The following is a 13,525-nucleotide window of genomic DNA, read 5'->3' as shown; positions in this document are numbered from 1 at the left end:
GTTAACGCAATTAGTGCCTCAGGGGCCCGTTTGAGGACCACTGCCCTTCCTAATTTATACTGATGATGTAGATTCTGATACAGATGATCCCAAAATAAAAAGATTAGCAAACAATGTAAAAGATGCAAAGAAAATTTAGATTGGAAGGAAAAGACTTAATAAAAAGACAAGGCAAACACCTTTAAATTTAGAGAAGTGCAGAGTTTTCTCATGTAGGTAAAAAACAAGCTATAACTCTACAAAAAGATGATACTTTTGGTATTTATGAAAATAACCTTGGTTTTTTGCTTTATACATCATTTACACTACACGTAGACAATGCGGGAAAGCAGTATGAAAGGGAAACTGAACAATACGATATATAAAGGAGCTCACATCTGAAGAAGGCTCCAGGGCCGAAACGTTGTGTTTTCTTTCTTCTTTTTTTCAGCATGGAATAAAACTATTACTTGTTCCTTTGAATACGATATATAACATCACAAGAACATAACAGGCCTTAACAAACAGGAGGAGGCCTTTACACACATCAACATTATCTGGTAGAATGATCTCATCCAGCCACTTCTTGAAAAAAGCTTTTCCAGACTCTTACAGCACGTTGTGTAAAAACGTTTTGAGTTTTACAAGCAGTTCTATGCAGTCTAAACCTGATATGTGTTTCTATTTTGACCCCGTAAGAAGTCGGTATGTGGAGACACATAGTCAACCTCATCAACAGATAAAATAAACTTGAATCAACAGCGAGACACAAACCAGAGGAAGTGTAAACTATGTGAAAGTGCATTTAAAACTAAGTATGAGAGGCACTTCTTTACTCTACATGTGGATCGTGGTACAGTAGCATGGAACAGGCTACCCAGCCATGTTTCTGAAGCTGATACCCTGGCTGTTTAAGAAACAGCTGGATAAGACCATCAGATAATTGGGCTATTAACACCCTAAATGAATGGCCAAATGCTTCATAGATGTTGTCCCATTTTTATGCAAACTGTTTGTCTGCCACCCTGCCCTGATTCCCCTCAGCAGTCTCAAGGAGACAGTCACTGTTGCGCTGCTCGCTCGGGCTCTATGCCCTCATACTGCTGGCACTTACTGCCATCTCTGTGCTGGCTGTTCGGCCCTGTGTTGCATGGATCGTTAGGCTGTCCTGTCTGACTGCTGAAGCATGTAAGACGTGCAGGAGAACCCTCATGCATTTAAGAATATAGCAGCTAGGTAGACAGAGCTGGGAGGAACGCAGGAAATAAAGAATATGCCCTGGAGTCAAGCAGAGTACAGTCAGGATGTGACAAATTACAGAGCGAATCTTCCATCCTTTTTACCCTGAGATTCTCACTGAAATGGCTGGGTGCCCTGAGACACATGCAGTTTTACCTCCCATCTCCCCCGACCCAATACTGCTGAAACACTCCAGCAAAGCTTGTGAGAAACGCCCAGGCAAACTCAGAGAGGTCTGACCAACTAATGCAGTGTACCAACACCCACAACATCTGAAACTTGAAAAATGAGAGAAACTCATATGATGCATCATTTCAGTATTATTTTTCTCTTTATCATGTTTAACTCTAAAGGGAAAAACACGATGGGTTTTATTGTCCTAGAATAGATCACGTCTCTAGATCTCTTTAAGTAACTATAAATCACTTTTTCACCGTAATATTTATTGAAAGACATTCCTTAAACAAATGAAGCACCTGTCTGGAAACCCTGAGATTTTCATTGGGTCTGTTATGAGCCAACATTTGCTGTTTTTTTTCTACTGGAGTAAATTATTTAAACTTACACCTGCCTTTTAAAGTACTTAAGTAGGACAGACTGCAAACCACATGTTTGTGGAAATAAAAAATTATATATGACATGGTTTACACTATTCTCACATCATCACTAACAGCTTATCCAATTCAGGCTCACAGCTGCCTGGAGCATATCCAAGGAAGCAGTGGGTGCAAAGCAGGGCACACCCTGGTTGGGATTCTAGCCCATCGAAGGGCACACACAGACAGACACAACACACACTAACACTAGCACCAGTCTTACCAAAAGCCAATTCATCTACTTGTATGTCTTTAGTCTGTGGAAGAAAATTTGAGCACCCAGGGGAACCCCAAGCAAACTCAGGGAGAACACACAAACCCCACACAGACAGCATGTGTGAACTGAACCCAGGGTCCCAGTGCTGTAAGGCAGCAATGCGAACAACCGCAACACCATGCAGCCCACATATTAATATGAATTATGGAATTATATATCCTCTACACAACACTATGGATTCCACATTCCACGTTTTCCTCAAATATACTTATTAAAAAAAAAAGAAACGTATCTTTAATTATCAAAAGAAACTTCTCCATCTTGCAAACAGTGCTTCTCCAACAGTGCAAAGAAACTATTTTCTAAGGAAAGGGAAAATTTGCTTGAGCAACACAAAACTGTTCAACGTTCCCAGCTGTTTAGTGTATTGTAACTACTGTGAAGACAAAGATGAAAAATAAATTAGGACCAGATAAAGACCATTATAATGAAAGCTCATGGATCAGATAGCTCTGTAACCAGGGCCACACTGTATGTGTGGTTTCAGTGTGCTCAGGCGTGCTGGCCCAAAACATCTACTGCTTTCTGTGGCAAAAACACAGCGATCACACAAAGCAAAAGACTAAACTCACCTTGTATCTCTTTTTACATCCAGGGACAGGGCAGGCAAAAGGCTTTTCATCTCCTCCATTCATACACATGGAGCTCAGGATGGACTCCGAACTAATTGCACTTTCTGTGGTCCAGGACTCGTCACTGTCCGATTCTTCATAGTCTACCTCCTCTTCGTCGTATTCACTGCCTATGAAACCAGGACAGACACATCAGAGTTGAGGCTTGTGGAGAGATAAGTGCCCCTCCCCCAAAAAAACAAACACTGGCCATATTTTTACTGGACACAGGTCTATGACAAGGTGGTCATCCTGAGAAAAGAATAAAGGCGTTTGCTCACGTTGCCCGTGTTTTGTCATTCACTTGGTGTCTCCCAAGACCAGGGGTCTTTTATTCAGAGTTCAAGCCAAGCCCATTAAATCGAAATGTCGGTGCTACTGGTATAAACCCAGGCCTTCCGCAGTCTGAAAACAATGCAAAGCTTTTGCTGTTTCTGTTTTGCCAGCAACTTGAGAAGAAAAATATTTAAAAAGCAGAAAATCAGTTTAAATTTAAAAAGCAGTTTTACATTGCCTACAGCTTTTGGGTGCTTGTGGAGAAACTGTCAATGCCATTTAAGAATTTTACATCTCAAAATAACATGGATTGTTCGTATAATTCATGTGTTCCAATCTGTTAACAACAGCCATGCTCTGACATTCAAGACAATTCATGACATATTTACAGTGCCACAATCAGTATCACTGGGCTGGGTATTATACATTTTATTTATAAATATCTGCTACGAAATAAAAGGTTAATCAATATTATGATCCAGAAAAGGTAAGTGCACTTTATACCATGTAGTGGAGTTAGTCTGTATAAATGAACCTGGACTGTGCTCCTTGGTTAATGTTGGAACAAACAGAAGCTAAACCATGTTTTCAAAACCTGTGCATGAAACTCCTCTACATTAGCAGTATAGAGAATAAAAACTTTAAAGACTGCAGACATAAAAACATAAGAAAGGTTACTTATGAGAGGAGGCCATTCCAGCCTCTAGGGTGTTTAAGTAGTTAGAAGTTAAGTGGTTTATAGTTTACATTTTTAGTAAGTGCATGAAAAATCTGGCATCTGTCAGCATTAAATGTCACCTGTTTGCTCAGTCGTGAATTTTATCAAAATCTTCTTAATTTATTTTGCTCATTCTGCAGTGTTCCCTAATCTTCCTAATTTGGTGTCTACTGCAAACTTGAGTAATTTGCCAGCTACTCCAGAATCAGATCAGTTATCTAAATGAGAAAGAGCTGTGAACCGAGTGCAGATCCCTGTGGTACTCTGGCACAGATTATTACGTTTCCATTTTTAAAGAGCACCATTTATCAGAATTTCATTTCTGTATGCATTAAAAGCATTTATTCTAAAATTCTATTTTAGAATGGGTCTCTGAATTTTTATTATGGTTTTCATTTAAATATGTACAGAACAGGCTTATTAAAATGGTTTGGTTTTTCATCAAAATTCAAAAGTCAGCACAGCAAAATGAAACGATTCTCACTTAAAAAATATCTAATCATCTCATTGGTGCTATAGGACGATGCTTTAGCTCAGCCTAGCAATCTTATGTAGCTTACAAAGACAGTGACTTCCAGCAAATTAAAAGAAAGAAACCAGTAAAGACGAGAACATCCCTAGCAGTGAGCACATCAAAGTGGAATTATCCCATTCCTCAGGGACAACGACAGAAACCACAAGGGCTGAGCCAGAGAGAAGGCCAATAGACTATAGCCCCACTGAGAGATGCAGAGAAAAAACAAAAACATCAGACGCCACTAGGAAAGCTATAAGGTTTGGATAGATATTAAGATTTTACAACAACCCAAATATTTAAACATTTACCAGCAGTTTCCTTCACACTTTGTTACAAACTCATTGCCACTGCTGCTTGCGTTATATCTCTTTCCTTTCCTGGAGATCTGGTGAATAAATGGAGGCACTGCGTACGATCAGTTCACACAGCAAAGACAGCTTTGCCCTGGCACCTCCTCCAGCTCACTGAGCTGGGGAGTGGCACGGCGAGGTCTCGGACCCCGCACACATCCCACAGGGGTCTGGAGACTCTTCAGACCTCACAACCTAGTCGTGACGTAGAGCTGCTTGATGGGATTAAAATCCGGGGAGACCACAGGCAAGGATGCTGTGACGCTGAGGTTTGCGTTTCTGAGAAAAAGTGTTCTAACAGCTCTTAGCTGGAACTATCCACGATCGTGCACGAATGAGTCGCCAGGCCAATATTCCTGGGAGAGCTGCCCCACGTGTGGGAGTCTTTGAACTATCCTGGCACTGGTCCTGCAACGTCCTGGGAGCGTTCTTTGGCATGTGGAATATTCCATGGATTTTCCACTTCTTCGTGCTTCATTGTTCATTCTGGAGAAATCTGCAGGGCTGAGTATGTCAGTGTCTTTGGGAATATTAAACACTTTAATCGGATCCCCTATAGTCTTCTCTGATCAACACTAAAATGTTTAGCTCTACTCTTCTCTGGAATTACAGTATCACGATGAGCAAATTGTACACAGTTTTCAAAATGCACTGTACAATTACCCTTCACATTTTATACTTTTCCACATTGCCTGGATGATGAAAATGATCTGCTTCACTACGTTAACTATGCAAGAACCGACACAGAAATTGATACAGATTAGGAAAGACAGTAGTCCTAACACAGAACCCTGAGGTACTCCACTAATTACACCTCCCCCAGAAATCTGAGCATTTAGTCCTTACCTGTACCAGTGCTTCCTGTCCATTAACCAGTTCATAAACCAAGTCTATGCATTACCTTGAAGACCTGCTGCCAGCAGTTTTAAACAATTAATCTTTCATGAGGTACTTTATCAAATGTCTTCTGAAAATCTTAACAGTTTCACATGCTGTTGGTATTCTCACTGCTGTAGCTTGTTCAAAAAACACTAAGAAGTTAAGAGAAACCATGCTCACCATTCATTAGAGAGCTAGTGCTGAACAGATTAGTTCTAATTATTCTTTCCTTAGCCTTCCGTCAAATAGACTTATTGGTCTGTAATTACTCTGTTTGGTTTTGTCATCTTGAGAGCCAATGAATTGCATCTCCTGTTTCCTTAAGTATAATTAACAGCTTCAGGCTCTGGAAATGTGTTTATCTTAGGTGCTTCTATTATACATACTAGTTCTGCTTCTTCTATGAAAACTTACTATGAAACTTTGCCTTTTTTTTTGAGGAATGTTGTTTGTTCCTTCCTTGGTGAATACCTGAGTGAAATATGAATTCAATATATCGGCCTGTTCCATGTCGTCATTTACAGGTTTTCCTCTTTATTTCCTGGACATTTTCTTTCATCCTTTAGTGTTTGCTACCGTAATGCTTAAGAAGTTTGATTGTTTCTTACAGCCTCCACTGCAACATTCTTTTCTTTCTTGATCTTTAAAATATACTTCATAACATATGCTTGCTTTTCATTATACACTTTTTCATTGGATATTGGCTGGAGTAGTTTCCTCTCCTTATGATCTTCTTGACTGACTCGTGTGATTTGTTTGACTATTTGAGCCACTGCTGTCGTGACTCGGATTTCAATGCTCAGCTGCCAGGACAGGTCTTGGAACAGGGGGCCCTCAGTACCACCTCAGTTTGAGCCCTCCTTACCACAAAGCGACTTGAATCAAGCAAATTAATTTCGCTCCTCCTCCAACAACTGTGGCATTGCAATACCTCAATTAAGCATTTTATCTGAGGCTCTTTGACTTTCAATATCTGTAATCAAAATGAAATGCTGGACCTCAACCTCGTAAGGAACCTCAACTGGCTGGATGTGAAGCTCAACCAAGGAAATCCAGATCCCAGCTACTCACCAGCTTACTAATACATTCCTTTAATTTAAAAGCCGTATTTCAATAACTGCATTAGGGACACCTGGAGGGCTACCTACGTTTCAATAGCTGATGAATCACATATTTTCAAAGATATTTTTGCAGCAGTGACTTGTTCGTTTACAGAGACCACAGGCAGGTAGGGAAGGCAGTGCTTTCCAAGCCCTGGATCCTGGAAAGTAGAGGATCAGGTCCTCATTCCTGAAACTGTGAATGGATGGAGGTTTTGATCAGTATAAATTACTACTGATGTTTAGGTCCAATTGGGAGTATTATGACAACTTTCTTTAAAGGTCCCTGGGCTTGTACACACATCTTCAAAGCTGCATTCCAGTATCCTCATTCAGAATTTGATTTCATTGTTGCTGTAATTAAAGGATATGTAATTTTCAAATGCATCTACCAAGAGGCACAACAATGGCAATAAATGTTGTTGGTTCCAAAACCTATGTTGCTAGATTTATTCATATTAAATACACAGAACAAAGTCAGTTTTTCAATTTCAGGATAGAAAAATATGAGGTAATTCATTGATAAATGTAAGACCACACTTGGTAACCAGTGCAAGGGCAGAAAAAACAGTGAAAGTATTTAACATTTATGCATTTCCTTTAAATGTTAAATTATTGCTCCTTGAAAAGAGAGCGTCTTCCTTGATGAGGCACCGTGAGCCGCACTCAATCAGCCTCTAAGGAATAAAGACAGACTGGGCTGTCAACGCGGCCTGCCACAGAAAACACAAGAGTACTGGTGAGGAATTGCCCATACAGAAGAACAGAAGGAGTCACTGCCAGGAAATTGCTTTTTTAATGTGAAATTAAACATGACCACAGTAAAGTAATAAATTGCTGAGATCTATGTTAGCAGATATAGTAACCCTGTTGCTCTGAATGGGTATTTCCTTTTAATAGTTTTATTTAAAAAAAGTGGAGAATAATCCATTAAGCAAGACAAGCAGAACCAATTAATACTGCAGGTATGCAGTTTGTCCCCCTCCTGCTGAGGTGTGGAGGCCCAGAAGGAGTTCACTGCACAAAGCCCTGCTGTAGCTGGAATAGGCCCTAGTGATTTACACTGGCCTGCTAAAGCACTGCTGACAGTGGGTGTGTGAGAGAGACAGAGGTGTCAGAATGTGAAAAAAGCCTTTTGTACATTAATGAAGGGCAAATACATTACCCCCATATTTTTTATGACTTCCTAATGTATATTTTTGAAACACTCACTAGGTTCTTCTATTAGATATAAAAATACAACCATCTTAAAAATAACTTTATTTCTTATTAAATTTATTTCCAACTAGATTTATTCATACTAAATACACAGAATTGAAGCAGTTTTTCAAGTTAATTCATTGATAAATGTAAGACCACACTTGGTAACCAGTGTAAGAGCAGAAAAAAACAGTTTATTTGGCCACCAAGAGCCATCAACAGTCTCTCAAGAACGTCTTTCTGCAGACAGAGGCAAAGAGAGATGAGAGAGATGCCTCAACCTACCGCGCTTCCTCAGCAGAGACTGGAAACTCCAGCAAGAGAGCAACCCCAGTGATCGCAATGCTGGCTCTGTGGACAGACGGGCCACTTCCAGAGCACGGCTCTCCCCTCTGCCCCGTGACACCACAGCTGCCCTCTTGTGGGCAGGGGTGTCTCGAGCAGACTGCAGTTCCCTGGCTGAAAGCAGTGTGACTTGATTGACTCTGGCTCCTGAGGCCAGCATGCATCAAGGCACTTCCAGGGTGAAGGGAAGGCTGGGTGGCACCTAGGACAGCTGAACCGCTACACTGCGGTTAGTCAGTGTCAGGCTGGACAGCTCCCTCTGCTTCTGGCGAGTGAACATCTCTCACCCCTGCGTCGGCTGTGCTGGGACTGAGCACAGCCGGACCTCTCTTCCCCTTCCATCTTCATCAACGACAGGATTGATCCTGGGACCCAATGAACGCCTTCCAGTTAAAGGTTTTGCAGGAGCACAGCAACAAGGCAATGACAGCAAAGAGCTGCAACCTTTCAACTCCATGGCAGAGCTCGACAGGGGCAGCTCATGTCCCCCTGCAGGGGATGTCAGGAAGTAGTTAAATATCCCCCTTGAGCCAGATTGAGACACATAGCAGCACACAAAGAACAGCGAGCAAAAACCCAGAGAGTGGGTCTTCAGCCTTGGAAAGGATAACAGCAACAGGCCAAACCATGCAGCACTGGCTTAAACATCTGTTGGCACACCAAGACTGATGTAGCCCCCATCAATAAAAAGGATGACATGACCCAACCAATAAATAAGAGACCAATATGTTATGGAAAGTTATGCAAGGTTATAGAAATCATTATAAGTAGCAAACTATACATATATCACATATATGAAAATGATTACCTAGAAAACAGTCATTGATCTTGAAAAAGTACTGCAAGTCTTGCTTAACTTACTTGAGATCTTTGAAAAAACAACAGCAATAACTGTCACAAAAGATCATACAAAAGGCTGTATTTAGATATTCAGGAGACTTTTGGAAGAGTTCCTCATAAAAGTGCAATTATCAAATTAAAGGCTGTGAAGAGAGTTAATTTCGATTGAGATGTGGTTAATAAATAGAAACAGAGGGGTTAGTTAAGGTGTGAGAGCTCAGTTTGGGGTGATGTAATTAGTGGAGTACTACAAGAATCTGTACGAGGACCACCGCTTTTCATAATCAATTATCAATATCAATTTGCCAATTTTTAGGAGAAATTAGCAAACATTGTATGAGAAGCAAGGGTAATTCAAGAAGATACAGAAAAAATGTATATGCAAGCAATCTTAGGGTTTTGGATGCTGGTAGTCAAATGATTAATCTAAATACAAAATTGAAAACATTGACCTTGAAGGAGCTACTTATGAAAAAGACTGATGCATTTATGTTGACACATCATTCACTTCTTAACAAAGTGGGAAAGCAATTAAAAAGGCAAACAAAATGCTAGAGTATATAGTTAAAAGTGCAGAATTTCAATTACAAAAGTTACATTAAAATTGTATAACGCACTAGTAAGGTCTCAGAATGTTTGGTACAATTTTGGTCACCATATTGCTGCTCTAAAATCAGTTTAGATAAGACCAATGTGTGGTTTAAAGGAGCTTCCTGCATAGGCAGGCAGAAGGAACGGGACCTTTATTGTCTTTAACAGCGAAGACAACGAGGACACCTAATACAAGGAATCAAAATCCTCAGAACATTAACATAGTCTGGATTTTGTCAGAATCAACGATGGAATCAAAATCAGGGGACACACGTAGAAACTACATGGGAGTTTAAAACTGAGAACAAGAGTGACTTCTTTACACAATGGGATGTGGGAGTATGGAACAGGGCTATGTTATTGAAGCTTTGGGTAAAGCTGTCAGTCCCTTGAGATCTGGACTCAAGGGTCCTGTGCGTATGTGTGGGGAGTGATGCCTGCTGCCGGCACTGCTGTGTTCTGACCACGCAAGACACACCTGCCCCTTGTGGACACACTGGCTCACTGCTCCTTCTTAGGCCAACACTAGTTACACCCGAAGAACCTACAGCAGTCGTAATTGCTACAAAACACAATGTGCTTTAAAATCTTAAATCTTTAAGTGGGCTCAGCACATATTTGAGAGAGGAGGGGGTTTGCAATTCCTACTCCCCTGCAAAGCAGGAAATTTTCCACCTTAAGTCACAGGATACTAATTGAACCCTGGCACATGTTTAAAGCCCATTTTAACAAAGTTCAAGCAAGAATTAAAAACATTTGTGCTGCAAAAAATGAACATCTGCTGTGCACTTAAAAACCTGGAAATCTCAAGGACTTGAGCAGCTCTGTGCTCCCAGGCCCTCCTTACACCCTGGGCTTGCCAGGATAAGCAGCTTAGGGCTAATGGATGAGTGCGTATAAAGAAGCTGACTGTAATTAGCATGAACATGAGAACAGTTCTGAACATACTTTCGATGTGAAGTTCTGCATCGAATCCCTGAGAAAGGCCTTTATACCATTTAACACGAACAAAAAAACAGACATGCTTTACTCCAGTCAAATTTCTTAAACAGAAAGTAACACCCTGAAAAGAAACTCCATATAATAAAAGTACAGCTACTATATAAGCATGTTATATATTTTTTGTTTTATGATTCACACATTGTACTGTATGTGCTGAAACCAAACACTTTTCACTGTTAAGGAAAGCATTCATGGTGCACATGCAAAGTCTAGGCCCAGAATCCATTATTTTTAACATGTTTACCATCCATTCCTAAGAAATCCGTTCAAAATGTACATACAGCCATGATTATCCAGTTAGGACTATGATCAAATGCTAGGTTTGAACCAGGAAGCTGATGGCAAACCAGCTTCCTGAAGCTGAAGGCGATTGCAACCAATTAGCATCCGAATCCCAAAAGCAAAAGGCCAAAGACAGAGTCGAAAAAGAGAATGAGGTCACGAAGCCAAAAGAGTCAGGTCGAGTGAATCTAACTCCAAGACGGGAAGCGAGACGAAGTCAAAGCAGGAGGAAACGAGGTCGTGTAGCTGAACGTCAGGTCGGGTGTTGAAGCGCGCACCAGAGATAGCTGAAGGGTAATTCTCACTGGTGAGTGGGGATTGAGTGGAGTGAGAGGGTGTAAGTAGGAAAGAGCGTGTGGAATGACGATTGGTTAATTAATGTGGGCGCTGGTGACAACAGCTGGAACAGCTTCTAGGAGACACAGGCTCCTTGCAGTGCTAATGTCGGCCACCTGTGATGTTTCATGTCCTCTTACAATACCAAGTGAAGCTGTGGGGACCAACATGTAGAATGTGGGAGACAGAGGAGTGCACATTGTTTCATGAATGTTTCAACCTTGGCTGATTCTATCATTTTGTTGAACCTCAACATGACAAGACAACATTTTTTCCAGCCCCAGCAATGTTTTGGGACAGAATGTAACTGCATTTCAAGGTCAATCTGGAAAAGTGCATTAGACTACCAGAAGGTCTTTTCTTTCATTTTTTGCTTGTTATGTTTTTGCTTCTTCCTTTTAGAGGAAGACCCAAAGCCAAAGAACAAGTCTTCACAAAGCCCTGACGCACAAGCGTCACATTACATGGTTGTCCAAGGAAACTGGATTTTCTGGGAGGCATGCAAACGTCTAAGGAAAAGTGAATGGAACCTATTCAATGGTCAGACTGACTTACCATTTCAGAGCTGCCAGAAAGACTGACCAATGAGATCCACCAGAATTACACAGGTATGTTAAGTACTGTATGCTGTTCAACATGTGATCACAGCTGACACCAAACTGAAGAGCTGAGATTTTAGGACAGTTCCCATGTCCTGTTGTTGCCTTTATAGTTGCAAAATACCAGAGCTGTTAGGAAGTGAAGCTTAGGAATAGAACTATGTGGGAAAGAATTCACTTCAGGAAGAGGTCCTGAGGTTAATATCCACCCCTGAGTTAATAACCACAAGAAATACACCAGAAACACTAATTTGGAGAGAAAGAACAACAAATCTCACAGGCAGGCTAAATATGGCAATCTTTAGAAAACAGATTCACACAAATTAACCAAACGGAACACAAGGCTGTGATAGCCTTCAAGAATTCAAGTTTGGATTTTCTTTTGCTTGATTTGGGAAACCAGCTTCTTAAAACATTTGGCAGCCAAACGGTCCCAGAAAACATTTTTGAGATCCGGGACCAATGGAAGTCTCAACTCTCCCCCATTTCTTGAACTAATTGATTTTTTTAACTGCTTTAACTGCAAAGTGTGGGGATCTCTTCATGTGGGTACTTTTTACAGGGCCCCTAGTGACACATTTATGACTCACAAAATTACAAACTCTCCTCAACAGGATTAAGAAATATGTATGAAGTCTTATGTGATCTGGCCTATTCTTTATTTAATACATTTTACATAAAATTGTCAGGATTGTAATTGGGACCTCCCAGTGATTGCTACCTTTGTGCTCCACAGGCTGACTAACCAACATACGATTCCTGTTCAAACCTGCCTAGCCAGCTCCAGCTGCTTTCCTGAGCTCAGACCTCCACTCGCCCCTTATCGCTTAACCTCCTGCCAGGGCACCACAAGAACCCACAATAAAAACTAAAAGGTCACAGAATACATATCTATTAACTATCTATTAATTCTAATTTTCAGCTTGCAGTTCTATCTTCAATTTATGCTGATGTTTGTCGCATCAATTTATGTTAATATCAGCCATTCTTACATAATGGGCTTCAATTGTTTCCAATTAAAAACATTGTCTGATACAGCCTCTGCGCACTCTATATATAGCTTTTAACAGTGCCCTGCACGGCTTGATTCTACCAATAAAATACCCAATAATCTGTTTGATGATAAAGGCATAAAACATGCTCAATGTTTAGTGGAGTGCAAGAAGCAAAACATAAAAAGTGGAGAGTGATATACAATTGCTTGTTCCTTCCCCAATGGAAAATTCATTCATTCTTATGATTGTTCAGTGGTTGAAATAACTGGGTTTACAAGCCAAGTAAATTGGGGAGAAAGGTGCATTCAATTTAATATCACACAGGCACAATTTATGGCCCCCTTTGCTTATTCTTTATAGCTATAAAACTCCCTTGTACTTCCAGTTAAGTAACACTTTAAAGTGTAACATTAAACTCACCAGCAATAAGCTTTTTAGTCTCCTGCCACAGCAATTAGCGAAATAATTGTATTTGCAAGAGACATTAAATTAACAATTAGAAAACAATCTGCTCCAGTTTCTCAGGAGCAGAAGTCCTAGAATAGTGCAGCCTACTGGGTAAGAAACTCTGGGCTTTTTGTAGCTCATAGCAACATCCTATTGCATGTCTCACACGGATAGGAAGGAAAAACACACCGTGGTAAAACTGGGAGGCACTGTGGCAAGACATTCAGCACTGCTGCCTAACAGCTGTTGGCCTGGGGTTCCATTGCAGCCTGGGATGCCTTCTGTGTGGAGCTTGCACGTTCTCCCTGTTAGTAGGGAGTCTTCCCAAGCGCTTCAGCTCCCTCCT

At 40.8% G+C, this 13,525-nt stretch overlaps 1 protein-coding gene across 1 annotated transcript in view; it reads right to left on the bottom strand.

Annotated features, from left to right (window-relative positions):
- The window catches only part of jazf1b (JAZF zinc finger 1b), a 75,302-nt gene that overhangs the window by 6,412 nt on the left and 55,365 nt on the right, over positions 1-13,525 (bottom strand). The window contains exon 4 of the mRNA XM_006636065.3: positions 2,664-2,833. Within this exon, the coding sequence (XP_006636128.1) occupies positions 2,664-2,833 (170 nt within the window). The remainder of the gene's footprint in view (positions 1-2,663; positions 2,834-13,525) is intronic.

The sequence above is a fragment of the Lepisosteus oculatus genome, chromosome 10 (assembly GCF_040954835.1).
Source record: "Lepisosteus oculatus isolate fLepOcu1 chromosome 10, fLepOcu1.hap2, whole genome shotgun sequence".
Taxonomy (NCBI): Eukaryota; Metazoa; Chordata; class Actinopteri; order Semionotiformes; family Lepisosteidae; genus Lepisosteus; species Lepisosteus oculatus.
The sequence above is the reverse complement of the archived record's forward strand: the minus strand, read 5'-3'. Positions and strand labels throughout refer to the sequence as shown.